The following is a 19346-nucleotide window of genomic DNA, read 5'->3' on the forward strand; positions in this document are numbered from 1 at the left end:
CTTCTGTTGAATTCTAGAGCTAGCTCTACTTAAGTCTACTATGGTGCTATCTGTAGAGAGATTGCCAGTAGTGGGATATAGTCGCATAACTAAGGGTGTTTATTGTAAATAGGAACTATTCAAGAAACGCATAAAACAGAATGGCATTACAATCATTAAAATGTTGAATAATATCTACAAGTTTTAAAGCGAAATATATTTTGTTTTATTACATTTTGATACATTGTTATGACTTTTTTCTATTTTTATGCTTGATATTACAAGCATTTGAATAATATCGTACAATTAATTATTTAATTAGTATAAAAAAAAACTTTTTTCGCCCCCTAACAATAATTAAAAATTCGATGTATAAAAACGTCAGATTCCTTTTGTACGTTTTTGGGAAAAATAGAAAGGAACGCTTGGCAACACTGATTTGTAACTCTTTCCGATTTCAAGATGGTGAGTGTTAACGCGAAGTTGTACAAATTTTTATTAGTTTTTGTATAATGCAGTGCTATGCTTTTGTTTTTCTTAGTGAATTTTGCACAGAAGCAAATATATAATTATTTTAATAGTCGTTTAAATGATCCGCTTTAAAATTTTAATATTAACGGATATCTTAACCGCGTGGCTACAACATGACTCATTTTAATGTTGAACTTTACAGCCGCCCAAGAAGGACACGAAATCTTCGGCAAAACAGCCGCAAAAAACTCAGAAAAAGAAGGAAGGATCAGGAGGTGGCAAGGCCAAGAAGAAGGTATGGAACAATAACAAACTAAGGAGTTAGGTTATGTGGCATGTAGAATTTCTATATACTGAAATCTTTTAATTATTGAAAATTGGAGTAGCCAGACTAAATAAAACTGATGTACATTTATGACAGTATATCTCGGTATCCAAAATATTATTTACCACGGTAACTCGTGTTGTTCTATGCATTATTATGTTCCAGTTACATTTTCATGTGGTCTACATGTTTTTATGGAATATCCTCTCACATATATTTAATTTGCATTGCAGAAGTGGTCCAAAGGAAAAGTCCGTGACAAGTTGAACAACCAGGTGTTATTTGACAAGCCCACATATGAGAAGCTTTACAAGGAAGTCCCACAGTACAAGCTCATCACCCCCGCAGTTGTCTCTGAAAGGTTAAAGGTCCGAGGATCCCTTGCCAGGAGAGCACTCATTGAACTTAGAGAAAAAGGTATTTAATTTGTTATCTTATTACTTATATATCTTAAAATAAGCGTTTTTTTCCCTAAAAATATATACAGATTCTTAAGTTGAGTTTGAATATAGAATTACTTGCATAAAATCTTCAGTTTCATACTAAGTATGATTTAAATGATATCCAATATATATTTTTAAAGACAGCACAATTTGTTCCATACTATTATGATGATCCTTTTAATCTGGAAATACCATGACAGTTAAAAACTGATATATTGAGTCTGATTTCTTGTTCATTTAAGTGAAACTTAAAATGGTGAAAGCTTCCAGTACAGTCAGGGTCCTTTGTTTCAGGATTAATCAAGCAGGTAGTTCAACACCATGGGCAGGTGATTTACACCAGAGCAACTAAGGGTGACGACCCTGTGGCTTAAGTTATGTATAGGTTATAAAATAAACAAAAAAAAATCTGCAAATCAATTCTTTTTATTTAATATTAATACCTCTGAATTTCATAACAATACAATAAATGTATGTATATCTATCGTATATTTACTTTGTGTTTATCAAGATCCATAGCAAATTTCGTAGATGGGTATAGTTCACGTAGTTTATCCTTTAAACTCGCTGAATGTCCTTCATCAGCTGTTTCAACAACAATGTTTGCCTGAAAGAAAGGTTGATTTTAAACTACATATTTGATATATCAAAATATAATATCTCTAAGATTCTAATTTGTAATACAAGTCAATCTAGCCATGTTAAATTTGTCAAACTTCATACAGAACAAAAGATTTAGAAGCTCTTGAAGCTAGATTTTATAATTGATTATTGTTTCAAATATACAGTTAAACTTATAAATTAAAAAGCTTATTACATTTTGAAAAAATCCTTCCAAATCAATAAGGTCAAAGGGCCAACTTGTGGCCAGTACCTATAAAAGACTTGATAGGTTTGAAAGTAAACACTCACCCAAGTAACAAGAACATCGCTATGAACCCACATCTGCTCTGTAACGAGGCTTTTCATAACAGCCTGTTCGTCAGCGATTGTCTTTGCCAGTTGTTCCAAACCAGAGGGATGGTCCGGTACAGCAACTCCAAACCGAAGTAAACGGCCGGTCGCACCCAAACCGCGCTGAATAGTGCGCGCTAAACGCCCCGAATCAATATTCCCGCTACTTATTACGCATACAACTCTAAAAAAATAACGAAGATTACAATTAATTTAGTGGGGTTGCCTTTAATCTCAATTAAATTTTTTATTAAATAAAATATAAAAATAAATTAAAAGGTCGAAGTACTATTAGTCCATTGAGGACGCAATTTTATTTTTTTTATCAAATAAATAGTTTAAGAGATGATATATCGTAAATACCATTTCAACCCCTATTTTCAAGATGGCGGCCGTGGGACAAGGGTGGCGACCCCACAAACTTGGTTTTAGCTTTACACTGACCCCCCTACACATCAAAAAAATAAAATTGTGTCCTCTAAAAAACGCAAGGTTAGGCCTAAAAAATGTAACATTTCAATGTATCTACTATATAACAAATCTATATTAGTGGCCATTAAATGGCAATATATTTTATATGTATATAAAGTTTTTATTGGTTGCATATTTATCTATCTTCTAAATCTTAAATGTGTAAAGATTTGTTCAATCATCTTGAACAAATTTCCTTCCATCGCAGAAGCGATTTTTAGTTAAGTTATCACTGGGATGGGTAGACGGTAGAGTGATGCGCTGCGATACGATGCGCAAAATTTCCCCCACTCCCTACTTCTTTAGCTATGAATCAGTCCTACTGTACTATTTTTTGTAGTTAAATCTAAATCCTCTGGTATTAATATGGATTTTTGGCACCTCTTTCCTCTCAACTCCGGGACCAACCCCTGCATGATAGCAGCTAGAGAACAAACTCCAGCGCCATCTGCTACTAACCGTTCGCGTTCCACCATACTTACTATAGCTTTAGCTATGTAACATTCGTCGACTAATAGCTGTAATTTTAAAATTCGATTTAATGAAATGAGGATAAGAGCTTCGAGTAGCAACTAATTATATAGTGAACGTCCGACGTAATGGTCGATCAGGAAACCATTCTTATGTCATACTGTAACTTCTTACCCCATGTTACCAAGGTCAATTAAAACATCCCAAGAATACGAATAAAGATTCTGTTAAAAATTGCGTAGATTCACTGAAATAACCTACTTTATAAAACGTACCATTCTGTCCAACCGCCCTTTAATCGTAGCAAATGCATTAGTCCCTACAATGGCTGCATTAAGGTTTTGTGCCAAGTTGGCTACAATTGGAGTGCTCTCTGGCCTTCCAGCTTGTAATGCTTTCATCATTTTTGGAACCTTAGCGCATTCCACACCCTATAAATTGCAACACTACTCGTTACTTCGTAGATTAACAAAAGGCGGTTTTTCAAAATGCACCAAAAAGTACTGTTATATTTTATTACAATAAGCAAAATGTCCTTACATAGACTAGACATGAACATTTAAGCTTTTTGCAAGCGACAAGAACAGCCGCCAACAAGGCTCCAGTAGCTACCGGTACTATCACAGCATCTGTTTCTGGCAGCTGAGTTATGATCTCCACCCCAATGGTACCAAGACCCGCCATCACCAAAGGATCGTCTGAGCTGTGAATTATATTCCACGCTGCCGTTCGGTTTAATTGGCCAAATCAAAAAGGACAAAGGCATCGATGTATACCTAATAATCATTTGGTGATTTGATTAATAACCTACCTACATTTAATAAATGATTTTAATAAAAGTAGGTGCGAGTGAGATTTGTTTCATCAGCAAATTTTACATTACCATAATAATATTTGTTGGCTATCTCTGGCAGCTTTTTGGGCATAGTAATTAGCGCCTTCTATATTTTCTCCTTGGTGTACCACGTCCGCACCGTGTTCTGAACAGCGAAGAGAAAGCGCGGGAGCTACTCTTTCTGGGAATACTACGGTAACCTGTGATGTTATTCAAATGACACCGCTATAAAAAATGAATTTCAGACCGTTCTATCAATGACCGAGGAAATGAATTTACAGCAAGAGCCCACCCACAGGCAGGCCTGACTGACACAGGAATTAAAGATACGGCGCATCGAAAATATTTAATATTTAAATAACTGACTTAGGATGGGTAAGATTTCAGGTGGGGCAGATGTTTTATTGTAATTATTTAAAAAAGCCCAGTTTTACCGGAATCCCTAAAGGAGTACTGTGGTAAGCGGCGGCCAAGCCCATGTTACCGCTTGATGGCACAATCACGCCTCTTTCACGCATTTCTTCCGCCTTCGCCACAAATGCATTGCGAATACCACGTTCCGCACAGCTACACATAAACATATTTTTTTTTGAAAACCATAATTGACCTTTGGATGAACATTTGATCATATAAAGGTCAAATCAAAATATCGTATTTTTTATAACAATAAAATAATTCTGAGTAAACCTAAAAATATTGATACATAAGCTGAATAATTAATCAGATATGTTTCGATTATATAAAATATATTTTCATAAATTTTAGTAATCCTTCGTTACCTGCCGGTGTATTGCAAATTTTCGCATTTGAAATATATATTATAGTCCATTTGTTTGCTTATTTTTGCCTCCTGTAAAAATATTCCATAAGTAAATAAAATAACAAGACAATTTTTGCCGCGCACCACCGCTTTTTGGAACCAGCTGCCCACTAAAGTACCTATTTCCGAAACAATTCGACTGGGGCCTTCAAGAAAAGAGCGTAGTAATTCTTAAAAAGCCGGCAATGCACTGGCGAGCCCTTTGGCATTCAGTGCCCATGGGAGGCAGTATCACTTCTATAATATAAAAATAACATAATTTTTTATTTCGGGTTATCTTACGGCAATAAGCTATCGTTGGTCAGACATTATATTAAGTCCCCTGCGTTACCGCATAAGAGACAAGGCATATTACCTGAACTACTACCGATTTTGATATTTTTTTATTATTTAAATGTTTAAACAAAGTGCTGTTACCTAAAAAAAAAATAACTTACGCAGAGGGGCGTATGAATAATTCCATCGTCAATTCTATCAGCGGCTTCTTTTATTTCGTGAAATGACAGAATTCGAGGTTGTTCCAAGTCCCCATCACGGTCGTCCTATAGTCAATATTATGTCTAATTAACGACTCTCATTGTCGTCATCGAGTGGTTATATTCCCAGCTCCGTTTAGTATTATTGAATTGTTTGGCACATTAACCATATCAAAGGAATACAACACTTAAGAAGTTAATACATAATTAAAATGTAGGTACATGATAAACATATTAGGGCGATATTTATATATAAATAATAGGTAGGTATTGAGCGCTTTGATTAAGATAAGAAGTTCAGGGACTAGGTAAAAAAAGGCTTTTTGGAGTAATCCGGTGATTATATTTTGAATCGCCGCCAGTTTTGCGAAGAAGTGAGAATACTCTGACAGATTATGAGTAACTGAACATAAAAACTATTGTATAAAAATGTAAATTAACTTACCATTTTAGATTAAACAATTTACTATTAAGACCTACAATTCTTGTGAAATAAACTATAATTTACAAATACTAAAATGTTGGAAAAATTATAACAAAAATTTGGTGATTTAAGTTTTGACATGGCTTTGACATAATATATTAGATAAACAATAATATTTAGAGTCACACTAGACATAAGAGTTACTCTTAATAACTCAAGATTTTATCTAAGAATTTATTATCTTTATTTGTTCATTTACCTTACCTTCACATCATTTTTTTTACACAGCATACAAAAAAAACATACACTCCTTCACTTTATCTACCCTCTACAACCAATCCCGATTTTATTCGTTTGGAAAGTATAAATCATTTTATAAATGCATGAGCGACAATTACAATAATTATTATGGCTACTTTAAATAGCAAATTATTACTTATTATTAAACAGAGCGTAATTTGGTTTTAGTACAAAATATTTACGTGGGACACAATTATTCAATACGTCTTACTTATTTAATTGGTTTCATATTTAGAACTAAATACAAAGTATGCTTTTATAAGATTTTATATAGGTGTTATTGTGAAGTTTTCTCGCATTTATGATAACTTTCAATATAGAGTAATGCTGTGTAAATAAATATTTAATGATGTTTTAACTACCGAAAAGCCCGTATATTATGTATTATTATATCTAGGATATATAAAAAAACAAACAAGTAATTACTTTGACTTCAAAAACTTTAATATTTATACATGTGTAATTCAAAATAACATATACTTTAGATGGAATTCATTTCGGAAACTGTGTAATCTTTTGCTAATTTTTGTTGAATTTCTTCACCACGACTGAAATCGTGGACCTCAAGCAATAAATTAACCTGAAAATAGATACGTGTAAAATAGCAATAGAATATCAACCACACATTTTCAATAAATTATGCTCAAACCGGGGGTGGTATTTTAATTAATAATCTTGATCATTATTTACATATTTTGGTCTAAGTAAGCCGATTTGTGAAATAAACTTTTACCTTTATTGACAGATCTCTTTGTGGCGATTTTGTTTCGGAAATACTTCTTATATCAGCGCCTGCATCTGTTAATCTACCAATCAGCTTTGCGATTGAACCGGGCGAATCGTTTATTGTAACTGTTAAATTTAATAATCTGCCTTCTGCCACCAAGCCACGCTCAATTACCCGCGCGATGCGATTGCTGTTAATGTTGCCACCAGATAATATAACCACGACACTGGAATTAAGTTTTCTTCATCAAAACGTATTAGGGGTTCCAAATCAAACAAATAGATCATAATTATTAATATAAATCATTACGAGTGAACTATATAACACGTTGAACGAATCATAAGCTGCGGCGTCGTCGTCGTCGTTTTAGGTACTGCGATATCATTCTAAATTATTATATTGGTAAAAAAATAATAACATAATGTTTATATTTCATCTGGTAATACAAACTTTTTCCCACGAAGTTCCGGCACTTTTCCCGCTAGTATGGCTGCAACCGGACATGCAGCAGCACCCTCTACAAACATTTTCTCGCGTTCAAACAATTTCACCATGGCCCGCGAAATCCAAGTGTCATCAACAGTTATCTACAAAATTAGTAATCTAATAGATATAATAAAAACTGTTGCAATAAATTCGTTAAATTAGAATTGTTGTTTGACTAAAAGTTAAGTGTCATTACAATAGATATGTTTAGTTTTTGTGCATTAAATATCGACGTAGAGTTCTCCAAAAAATAAAAAGCTATTTAGATATTACCCACCATTTTGTCAAGGTAACCACGTATGATGTTGTATGAGTTGGTGCCCGTAATCATTTCAGACAAGCTATCTGCAATATTAGGTTTCGTCTGTATCAGAACAGGCTTCTTTTCCTGCAAGGCTTTAGTCACGGTTGGCGACAATGAACATTCAACACCCTTAAAATAAAATAATGTTTAACATTTTTTTTGTGGTTACAAAACTTAGTGAAGAATGATAAATCCTCACCTAGGCCTTTAAAAATTCATATACTTACATAAATTAAACAATTTGGTTTGAGTGTTTTAATTGCAAGTAGAACACTTGCAACAAGTCCTCCACTACCCACTGGGCATAGTACTGCATCTAGTTGGTCAACTTGAGTGAGGATCTCTAGTCCAACAGTGCCGTATCCCGCTAATAATTCCAATTTATCGGTACTAAAAAAAGTATAAATAAAATACTTTTGTACACCGCATTACATTAGGTAAATAAATCAAGGTGTAATATTATTATTTCTTTAAATTTTTTACTAACACTATGGACTTACCTTCTCACGAACGTGGAGCCAACATCTCTGCTGAAAGTCAGAGCATGTAAACCTGCTTCAGTTGCATCACAACCAAGGCACTTTACAATAGCTGAACTCTCCCTGTATCTCTGCCTGTCAGCTAGAGGAGCATCCTTTGGTATAACTATATTAATAGGAATCGAGTTTTGCAATCCGTAATAGCTGATAGCAGCTAGAAAATTACGTCCTCCTGATACAGTAATACCTTTGCTCCTCTCAGAAGTTTCCATATTTGCAATTAAGTTACAAACTCCTCTGGCTTTAAAACTGTGTAAGTACAATATAGTTAATTAGGAACTTTAGAAAAAATTCTTTTTCATTGCATTATACAAATTAGAAATATAGTTATAATAGAACCATAATCATTCAAAACAACATAATACATACCTTCCAGTTTTTTGTAAGTTTTCACATTTGAACATAACTTTACAAAAATTCTTCCCAATATATTTCGCTTCCTAAAACATTATTTTATGCTAAAGTTTATATATTATATCATGCGATGTATTAAGTATATCAGTAATATCTGTATAATTATATAACTTACAAGTAGAGGGGTAGAGGTAATTTGATTTTTTATCTTGTTATGAGCATCTTGTATATCTTCAAGTTTTAGTTTTATATTACTAATTGACCCATGAATAAGATTTTGTTCCTAAAATATATATTTACTATTTTTATGATCTGAATTACAGTGATTATAATCTTTTTCCATAATATACTTACCATGGCATATTTTTCTTTTATGGGACTTGATCTTCCTTGACAAAGCATTTTTAGTTTAATATTAATATTTAATACATTTTAAATTTATCTTTTGTGAGCTAAATTTTTAATTGTCAATGTCTATGGAATAAGAATAAAATAATCCACAGACTATTTTGATGCACATTATAGTAATTTTTAATAAAAAATAAGTCATACTATAATTACTATTTAGTGAAATTAAACAAGTATAATTATTTTAATAGTATATTTCTCAGGAGTTTCATAATCATTCAATTAATCGCTAAAGCATCATTCTGAGCTTCTTGAGACAACTGTACTTGTAAATTCAATAGTTTATTTTTCAAAACCACTATACCCATTAAAACAATATTTTCAGGTTTGAGGGCTCCTGCTGATTCAACATTATAAAAGAATTTATTTGGCTTAGCTTCCCAATTGAACTCCGCTTCATATTGGTCTTCATCTAATTCTGTATGCTCACTTTTAGGCCATTCATCTGGTTTTGGGAACAATGTATGCCTCATTGAATTATCAGGGTCATATTCAAATGATACACCTGCTGTTGGGTTCCATTTAGCATGTTCTTTCCCAAAACCTTTCTTTGCATATGCTCGCAATTTAAGTTCCTGCCCTTTTCTTAATTTTATGATAAGAATTTCATCCATCTCACCATAATCTGCTTGATCCTCATCCCTATGGCGAGATGTCACAGGCACTACTCTAGGATCACTTGACTTAAGATCTGCTGTAGTGACATGCCTTGTCTGCTCATCCGAGCACTTAACGTCTAAAGTAAACTCTACACTACAATCTGAACAAAAATCTGCACACATGCAATCTCTGGAATATCTTATTTTATCAACTACATCATCGGATATAAGAGGAATAAGACCGATGCGATGAGCAAGAAATTCGTCACTTAAGACGGTGGAATTAGCCTCCAATTGCACCCAGTCTATAGCCATCGTTGGAGTTTCCGCGATAAATACACGACGCATACTATTTGCTACACTTAATTCTGTATCTTCAACAACAAACTTTACGTTATCATCAGTAAGCTCAGTAATATGGACAGATGGTTGATTAGCGTACGGCATTTTTCAAAACTTATCAAAAAACATCAAGTATCAACAAATTTGAAATTAAGGGAAATCGCGTTATATATGCAATAATAAATTGCAGTTTTTATATTTGGGGTTATAAAATATAATTTCAATATTTTAATGTTTACGCATTTTGCTATTAAATTATAATTTTTAAAGTATAAACACACACATCAAGATATGACGATCTACATACGGATGACTGTTGACAATTTACTACAGAGTACAGATTTCAGTAAAAGTGCAGACGGTCAGATTATATGGTCACAGACTTCACAGATCCTTATAAAGGTAATTATATACTGTATGTTATTTAGAAATAAGGCAAATACCTACTGGAATTGTGAAATAAATTGTAGGACTTGAATTTGTGTATGCAGTGATGTTAATTATTGCGACCATGTAATAACCTTCTTAAAGATGTCATGAAGCATAAAGATGCTGTGTCTAAGGTATTGTTGTATTACATAGTAGTAAACTATTCAAAGGAAACGGTAGGAAATCTTATGTGAAAGGAAGATAGATAGCTTGATTGATGCGGGCCTGCAGAAGTGCACTTTTTCCTCTATCTAAGTTAGATCAAACTGCACAGGTGTGCAAATTTGATTGATATCGGTTCGGTAGTTTAAGAGTCCATGGCGGACAAACAACGTGACACGTAATTTATATATATTAAGATAAGATTTAATTTTAATGGCGAGAATATTGTCTTTTTTAAGTGAATTAAGGAAGAGAGAAAAAAATCTACCGCAAACATTACTTATTACCCATCATTAAAGCAAAATCACCAGTTAACTTTACGTTAAAAATATTTCAAGAGGATAGTTTTATATTAAATAAATATATATTAAGACATAATAGCTTAATGTGATTGATTAATTATTTTATATATTAATCAATCTAATGTGATTGATTACGATTTATTATTACGGTACGTTAGTATTAGTTGTCTATAGGCTCGCAGTAAGAGCTCATGGAGTATAATGACATTATTTATACACATTGTATTTGGTAAAATTATGGTTATCTTGGAGTCAGGTCTTTACAAATGATTGAGTTTTTATATTATCTTATATTATTATTATTGGAACCTACACATTTCGCATCTATTTCAACCAGTTAATAAAATAAATAAAAATTGAGTGAAGGACATTCAGTTGTGATTAGGGAACTGTACTGACCGGTCATTTGATAATAATATCTCGAAATTGTGTTTTAATTTACCGCTTTTCGCAACTACTAAATATGGAACGCTATGACTGCTTCGAGCCAGTAAGAAGTATTTATTACAATATAATATTATTACATACTGATCATTCAATAAATGAGATGGTTATAATAAAATCACGTATGCCATAAAAACATTTTATTTTTTTAGTATTACTTTTTTTTAAAGTCAATCTGTGTTAGAACTATAGAAGAAAAATACAATCTTATAAATTTGGCTAGAGAGACTACGACTTTTTCGTAGGTATTATCAAGCTCTTTCGACGTTAAAGCACGTAAAAAAACATTTCGTTCGGCCGTGTTTTCTCAGTATAACTCGTCTTTAATCATTTTTCGGTTAAATATATTGTCTTTGATACCTTTCAATAACTTGCCTATGTATTGGAAATTTCAAATTCGTTTCGTATTACCCCACAGAGCCAATTACCATAACCTCTATAATTTAAGTATAGATGATTTAAGAAAATATTTATGACCAAGTAAGACTTACTTGAGCCTTTTTTATTAGACCTCCAATTCGCTATAGAAGGGCCGAGGAAGGCAGCAAGGATAGATCCGCATAGAAACGGTCAACTTTAAACCTACATCTTCATTAAAATGAAAGCGTATACAAACTAAGTTCTTGTCATATGTATTGACCTTAGGTAATCATTAGGCCAACAAGTCAATATACTTATATTAATAATAATTATGATCGTTATTTGTAAAGTGAGACATCTGCTATCATTAATACATTTCCGACACCTTTGATCTTTGTCATCATTAAATATAAGTGCTAATACTCACAGTCACAGCTGTGGTCGTAGTGTTAATACAAAATGGTTTTTCAGACGATAGAGTTTGATCCTATGTGCGATCAGGATAATCCTCAAAAAATATCCTTTGAGGATGTATCAGCGGCTGCGTTCAGAATTCAAAGTGGGATTGTTAAGACGCCATGCGTGGTGAGTGTTTTTTTTCATGGTATTCAAATAATAATTCTCTTAAAAATATTGCAAACGTTACTAATCGTCCGCTTTTTGAATATAAACAATGTGTTTGCTATTATCTGCGAATTTTACACTTTATTGGACGATTTATGTCTCGCCCTAACATCCATAAACATGCAGAGATTTGTCCAACCTCTAATGGGGATTACGTGATTTTATATATTAACTGTTTTGTTATAGAAATCTCACATGTCAAACATATATGGTATGGACATATTCCTCAAAAATGACTTTCTGCAGTACACTGGGAGGTAATCAATATATAATTAATTTATAATAATTATATTTAAACAGTAAATTGAATGTATTTAAATTATAGGTTAAATTATCTTTACAATTTTAGCTTTAAAGAACGCGGTGCTCGTAACGCATTGCTCTTACTTCCGCCGGAAGCCAAAACTCGTGGTGTGATTTCCGCATCCCTTGGAAATCACTCCCAAGGATTAAGCTACCATGCCCAACAGTTGAACATACCCACCACGGTGGTGATGCCAAACGTTGCGCCCATTATGAAGATTGAGAATTGTCGGTCGTACGGCGCGAAAGTAGTCGTACATGGCCATGACATGAAGGAAGCTAAATACCACGCAATGACGCTGGCAAAAGAGAAAGGGCTTACATACATTAATGGGTAAGTGAGTGGTTCATAAATAACCCTGGCATAAGGCATTTAATATAACTTATAAAACATGTTTATCAGAACTTAAATCGTAAAACCTGTGGGTACAACCTTAAAATTTACTTTCATCTGAAGAGCTATGTTTTTTTCTAAACTGTTTCATATTTTGATATATCTCATAATTATAATCATTTTTAGAACCTTTAAAAAAGCAGTGAAGACTACCACGATTAGTTTTATTTACTATAAATTTTGTAGTAGATAGTAGAGGATATCTAAATTAAGGAATGTGGAAACCCGATAAATTATTAAGTAATAAGAATAATATAATAAAGAATAATAATTTAATAAGACTCTTATAATAAAAGGACTCTGTATCCACGGTTATGAAATAAATTAAAAAAATTAATAAGTAATAAAACTTGCTTACATAGTAGACTTTTAAAATTTTTATTGAACATTAATAATTTATACACTAATTTTGTCTTAAAACGTGTGAAATTATATTTCCTCTTGCACAAAGACTCTTTCAAATTCGATGCTAGGTCTTGCATGTCTATGTAATCACCAAAATCGTGTATAATTCAATATTAAGGTAATCCACAGATACGACCATCCCCACATAATGGCTGGCCAGGGGACAGTGGGGTTAGAAATACTTGAACAAGTCTCAGATGTCGACGCCATCTTGGTTCCCGTTGGGGGTGGAGGCTTACTGGCGGGAGTTGCTACTGCTGTAAAACATCTTAAACCACATGTTCTTATATATGTTAGTATGTGCTCGTGTCGGTATAATATGTTTTAATCTGATTTATTTATATCATTTCTGTGCTCGAGTATTCGCTCCTTTATTCGCTTCCTAACTGCGTAGTTAAGACAATATTTATTGAGTAAAATAATTAGCATGTCATAGGTTAATTACAGTATATAATTTACTCCGTCATATACTAATCACTTTCCGTGCGGCTTGATCCCTTGGCGTTGCGTAGAGTTGTTGAGTCTCTCTGCATCTTCTACCGCATTTACCATGGAGAGTGTTCATAGGAGTTGTTCGGTGTAACACCTGCAGTTGCGTTTTATTATTGAACGTCAAGGCAAAATACAAAATATCATAAAGTAACATTTCAACGTCCATTGCTCCACAACTGAGCGTTTTCTAAGGCACTTTTTGCCACGGACCACAACTATATGAAACCAGCTGGCCACTGAAGTGTTTCCGAATCAATTCGTCTTAGGGTCCTTCACTTGCGAGCCTTCTGGCAATAATAATTGCTTCTGTCTATGGGCGGCGGTATCACTTAACATCAGGTGTGCCCGTTAAGCTCCTATAACATAAAAAATACAATTGCAACTGCATCAAAAGCGCTTTTAAAAAATTAAAAGATAAAATTAATCTGTTGCGGTTATTTAACATTTTTCGTGTCAGTTGTAAAATTTTATTAAACGTGACGTAAAGATCTATTTTTTTAGGGTGTGGAAACAGAAAAGTGCCCTAGTATGGAGGAGGCGATGCGGCATGAATCCCCAAAATGTGTGGAGATCCGATCAACGCTGGCAGATGGTCTTGCCGTACCGACCGTTGGGTTTAACGCCTTTTTCACTGTCAAATCACTTATCGATAAAATGGTAAGTACATATAGGTACATCAATAATTTTGTATATCAAGAAAAGAAACAAATGCAGTTCACATATTTATACATATAATCTGTTCTGTTCTCATTTAAGACTTGAGACTGAAAATTGTAATTTTTTTTAACCCTGCGATTTGGTAAGATAACTATCTATGGGCATCAGAGACCTACATTGCGTGTCTTGTTAAAATTAAGGCAGCTAGATTTAATAAAAGGTCTACATACTTACAAAGTCACTTGGCGGCAGTTAAGACCCGCTATCGTATTAGAAACTCGTTTATTAAATGATACGGGAAATTATTACAAAGTTTTATGTTTATATTCAATATAAATTTAATCATATAATCTTATGCGCATTTAAAGGCGTTTATTGCGCGTTATTCCTCATAATATTATTATTATAATTGTAGATAATTACAATCAAAGTGTTGATATTTTTAAGATGGCTTACACTAACTTTGAACTTAAAAATCTGATAATCATACTTTTGCAAAATTTGTCCACAAATTAAATTCCACTATCAGGAACTAACCAACTAGATAAAATAAAGTTCGCATACATTTATATAATGAATACCAAAATTTGCTTGAAATTTTGTATTTTGAAAGAAACTAAAGACTGAACATAGTCATAAAGAGAATGTCTGCCAAAGACGTCTATGACTTTATGCGAACAAATTTACAAACGTGTACGCGTCTTCTAGGGAGAAACAGGGCTGTTTTGCTGCTCTATCAACTTTTGCAGAAAGACTTTATGGTTAGTTTGTAAATTTTATGAGGCGGTAACTTCTATTCGCCATTATTATATATGAACCAATTATTACAGTATTGAACGAACTCAGAATGACAATAAACCATTTATTGATTATGTTTATTTCATAGATAAGAAAGTGATTAGCCATGAAACATAACATTAACATATCATCGATTTTTGAATTTGAGACATTGTCCATTGTCAATTACTTTACGTGTTAGATGCGCTCACAGATATAAAATGCATTGGTGCATAGACGGAGATCGAAAAACGACCTTAGAGATGAGAGTTGTACGCAAAAGTCACGCGGCCAACGCTGCTTATTAAAATCACACACATAAACCATATTCTACAAATTTATAAAAGCTATTTATTGAAGCTAAAAAATGTGTTTCAAGATTACTGTGAACGAAGACTGGCTAGCCAGAGCCATACTGCGGCTAGTGGAACAAGAGAAGTATGTTGTTGAAGGTGGTGGTGCAGTGGGAGTAGCAGCCATCATGGCTGGTTTTGTACCAGAACTTACCGGCAAGAAGTGAGTCACCGTTTATGCACATAAAACTTTCCCTCGAATTCGCTGAATTTTAATATGGCTCGTTAACAGTTTATTTACACCGTTTCGATACATTTGTTTCTTTTCATCATCAAGAGTTAAAATTTTAAAAATGCAACTAGGTAGATCTTTAAATTTCGTTTTTGGAAATAATGTGGTTATTCAATAAGTTACAGCATGTTATGTATAACTGAAATATTCTTTTGCCCTTCTAAATATTACTTTGGAGTTAGATTTTACGCCTGCCTAAGCTATTTATTACTTATTGGTAGGATAAACACGATTGTTGCGTTTCACGACTGTCTGGCAGCGCGAAATTTCTTCGGAACTTTTATCTTCCGAATAATTTATGTGTTGCATAGCTATTTGGTACTTTATCCATACAATGTGAAACAGACCCTGAGTCTCGTGATTTAACGCTAAGTATGGCTACTGTACATTCAACGTATTACATTTTATAAACAGAAAAAGTAACTAAGTACGATTTATATGCAGCCTTACGGTTGCTAAGCCTCTAAAATAAAAAATTCTAATAATTTCAATAACTATTCCAATTTATATATAAGGTTACAAGTTTACGACATAAAACTTTGAATTTAAGTGTGACCCGGTGTCATTAGACTCGAAGGTTTTATCACTCACTATCAGTTCGAACTTTATATAGTTTCAAGTGATTAAGACTAATTATCTTTTTTTTAATATTAATTATTATCATATATATAGTGTCATCCTATTTTTATGTGCTTCTCATCCTATATAATTATCTATCACGCGAACGTACTCCTCACACGATAACACAATATATTGCGAAACACAAGTCCGATATTTAATAATTAATATTTTATTGATAATGAGATCTGACCTATAATGATCTGTTAATTCTAATAATTTAAAAAAATGAAACAGTGACTAATTTTAAACCGCGATGCGATAAAAAGGTACCTTGATTGACCTGTGATATTGCAGTGTGCATTTGAGAGCTGCTACTCGACCTGTGAAAATATTTTTGGCAATTTGTTCTATTTTTAATTTAATTAAACTGGAGCCTTGTTTTGTCAATGATAATGTATTTTGCGCCATTTCTGCGAAATCTTGACATGCGCAATATAGTAAAATAACGTTAATTTTTAAATGTTAATACTGGATTAGATAAGGAGCACGATTAGTTTTGACATATTTTATTATGTCATATGTCACCTGTATGACTCGTAAAACTGATGAATGAGAAATAATGAAAGATTCCGAAATGTGTCACAATGCCTGTTTAAATAGGAAGTCAACGAACTTTTATGCAAGCCTTCTCTTTACACGCCATTCCATAATGTCTCAACTTTGTCTCTTTACGATAGTATTTTTTCATACTTTATATTTCTATATGGCGTTAATAAATCCAATTGATGTATTTTACGTAATAATAAAAATAATTAAAATTTATACTGTATATTTGATTGCTATGTTTTGGTTTAAATAAACGATTTAATATCCATTTTAATGTTACTATGTTAGGTTCGGAATTTTGTTAATCTATATAAAATTGTATTAAATATTTTCCTTTAGGGTGGTTTGCATACTATCAGGTGGTAACATCGATACAACAATATTAGGTCGTTGTTTGGAACGAGGTTTGGCAGCTGAGCAGCGGTTGGTAAAATTTAAAGTGACAGTCAGTGATCGACCGGGTGGAATCGCAGAGCTTTGCAAGCTTTTGGCTTCGTTGGGAGTGTCAATAAAGGACATCATGCAGGAACGCGCTTGGGTGTATGGGGATATATTTAGTGTTAGGGTGAGTTTCACAATACTGTGCTTCTTGTACGTAAAGTATATGAAAAAGATATAAATGTATGGTACACCTTAATTTTTGGAAATGTTTACGAGAACCTCAATTAAAGTGACCTTTTATTCTTCTAGACTTAAAGTATATAGGTATAATTTAGCTCATATAATCAATCGTTAGTGAAAAATCTCTTTTTTAAAGTCGTTTATTTAGATAAGTAGGCTAAAAGTTACGAATCACAAAATACAGGTAGCCACAATGTTTAGTTATAATTATAAAAAGTTTGTAAGTAAATGGTTTTAATTTTGCGACGATTTCAAATATGAATGAAATTCTGGCCACATTTATTTTATATTCCGCTGGTCAAATTATCGCGCAGTTTCTGAAAATGGGACAATTTTGTGTCCTACAGTTCGTTTCAGGGACTCGTAATTGGAAAAAGGGACAGTCCCATCCCGGACGTCTGATCATCATGGACTTTTGAATTTACCATTTTTCAATTTACTTGCATATTCGATAAATAAGATTAAAATTTACTTACAGTACAAAACGAACGAAATATTGAACTTAACGCAGAACTATGTATGTTATATTATAAAACTTAAAAAATTAAAATCATTTTCAGTTTTTAAGTATTAGACTTTCTATGATATTTGATACAGATAATAAGTTAGACAGTGCTATATCATTCGAGTATCTTTGCTTGGAATTTGATTCAAAATTATTAGTCTTTAATTGTAATATGTATATCAGAAAATGTATTGATGGTACGCAAACGGACAAATATCTTCAAAATTGATTAATTAGTAATTCAATGTAATTTCATTGAGACATTGTTTTTTTTTCAGGTAAAAGTAGTATGTGAAACTAGGGGGCCAGATCACATGGCACAACTGCGAACTATGATAATGAACACATACAAAGAGTGGTATTTTGCGAGGGAATTTGGAGACCGAGATCGACGCCCAAGTACAGATTCACTAGATGACGTTTCTCATTAGGAACTTCTCCTAGTACCCTAGTAGTTTTGAGAAAATTTGAGATTATTGTAGCGGTCATACACGGTAATCTTTATCTATAAAATGAAAAACCGTCATTTTTTTTCTAAGAAAAGCTCGCAATATCTTTTTTCGACCAATTTATTAGAATAAATTATGCACACGCGTTAGAAATATACTTCTTTGGCGTAACAAGATCTCTTTGAGAATTTTATCGTTTGCCATATTCTACGTTTGTAGAAAAAAATAATAGACCACTAACAATAGAAAAAAGGTTTTACGTCATTGAAAGTATTATGATAACGCATTAAAAAATAAAGTTTTTTTAAATATCACAAGAAAACTAAAATGTTGACTATCCTAACTTCAGGGTGTCGGTTTTTTGAGACGGTGTGCATCGTAAAAATGTATCCTCATAATTTTCCCTAACGCGCCAAAAGAAGTATAACTTCAAAAAATTATTGGCCTGTCGGCCTAAGCTATTTCATATTTTTACTATCTAGTGGAAAACTTGTAGGGCCTACGATTTCTATTAGTATCTTTTTTGTTTTTCTGTCTAACGTACGCCGATGACTGTTTTGCTCTTAGTTTCCTTCACCGTGCGATTGAGTGTTAAATTCCCATATACCTACACAGTAAGTCCATGCACAGTCGGGGCTGGAACCTATATCTTCAGGGGTGAGAGCCGTTCAATAAACCGTCTCATAGTTATTAAAGTAAACATTCATTCTTTCTCACCAGGATAACAACAATCAATTTCAGCTCTATTATAAACTACTTAGGGTAAGAATATTTCTATTTCTTAAGTCTCGATGTTAAAAAAAAACCTAAGTAAATGATCAGACGCAGGCGTCGATCAATAATACGTTTGGAAATGTATCGTTTATAATAAACTTATAATAAATTGTACAACAAAATGTTATTTAGTAATATGCAAACAATTTTATCTGTGATTTCAAATAA

The 19346-nt window shown here is 32.9% G+C and overlaps 4 protein-coding genes across 6 annotated transcripts; 2 read left to right on the forward strand and 2 right to left on the reverse strand.

Annotated features, from left to right (window-relative positions):
* Positions 1-352: 352 nt before the first annotated feature.
* On the forward strand, positions 353-1634 carry LOC110994289 (40S ribosomal protein S25). The gene is made up of 4 exons (XM_022260836.2): positions 353-444; positions 653-745; positions 1009-1192; positions 1513-1634. Exons 1-4 carry the CDS (start codon positions 442-444, stop codon positions 1590-1592), a joined length of 360 nt encoding a protein of 119 aa, XP_022116528.1. The 5' UTR covers positions 353-441; the 3' UTR covers positions 1593-1634.
* On the reverse strand, positions 1612-8839 carry LOC110994290. The gene is made up of 17 exons (XM_022260838.2): positions 8734-8839; positions 8555-8662; positions 8395-8465; positions 7987-8274; positions 7714-7876; positions 7460-7615; positions 7147-7283; positions 6697-6922; positions 5207-5311; positions 4729-4799; positions 4384-4516; positions 3998-4149; positions 3655-3817; positions 3390-3545; positions 3025-3161; positions 2131-2356; positions 1612-1825 (listed from the first exon to the last, which is right to left on the reverse strand). Exons 1-17 carry the CDS (start codon positions 8779-8781, stop codon positions 1700-1702), a joined length of 2466 nt encoding a protein of 821 aa, XP_022116530.2. The 5' UTR covers positions 8782-8839; the 3' UTR covers positions 1612-1699.
* A 126-nt stretch (positions 8840-8965) lies between these two features.
* On the reverse strand, positions 8966-10048 carry LOC110994288 (DNA-directed RNA polymerase II subunit RPB3). The gene has a single exon (XM_022260835.2). The coding sequence runs from the start codon at positions 9831-9833 to the stop codon at positions 9006-9008; it is 828 nt and encodes a 275-aa protein (XP_022116527.1). The 5' UTR covers positions 9834-10048; the 3' UTR covers positions 8966-9005.
* Positions 10005-19197, forward strand: LOC110994286 (L-threonine ammonia-lyase). Of its 3 annotated transcripts, none has more exons than XM_045630240.1 (9): positions 10005-10130; positions 11897-12010; positions 12236-12306; positions 12399-12686; positions 13281-13443; positions 14145-14300; positions 15457-15593; positions 17169-17394; positions 18234-19197. In XM_045630240.1, the coding sequence occupies exons 1-9, from the start codon at positions 10020-10022 to the stop codon at positions 18384-18386; spliced, it is 1419 nt and encodes a 472-aa protein (XP_045486196.1). In that variant the 5' UTR covers positions 10005-10019; the 3' UTR covers positions 18387-19197. The 3 variants fall into 3 exon arrangements, with proteins under 3 accessions (XP_045486196.1, XP_022116524.2, XP_022116525.2); XM_022260832.2 differs by lacking the exon at positions 10005-10130 and adding an exon at positions 10948-11111; XM_022260833.2 differs by lacking the exon at positions 10005-10130 and adding an exon at positions 10949-11118.
* The last annotated feature ends 149 nt before the right edge of the window (positions 19198-19346 follow it).

The sequence above is a fragment of the Pieris rapae genome, chromosome 11, assembly GCF_905147795.1.
Source record: "Pieris rapae chromosome 11, ilPieRapa1.1, whole genome shotgun sequence".
Taxonomy (NCBI): Eukaryota; Metazoa; Arthropoda; class Insecta; order Lepidoptera; family Pieridae; genus Pieris; species Pieris rapae.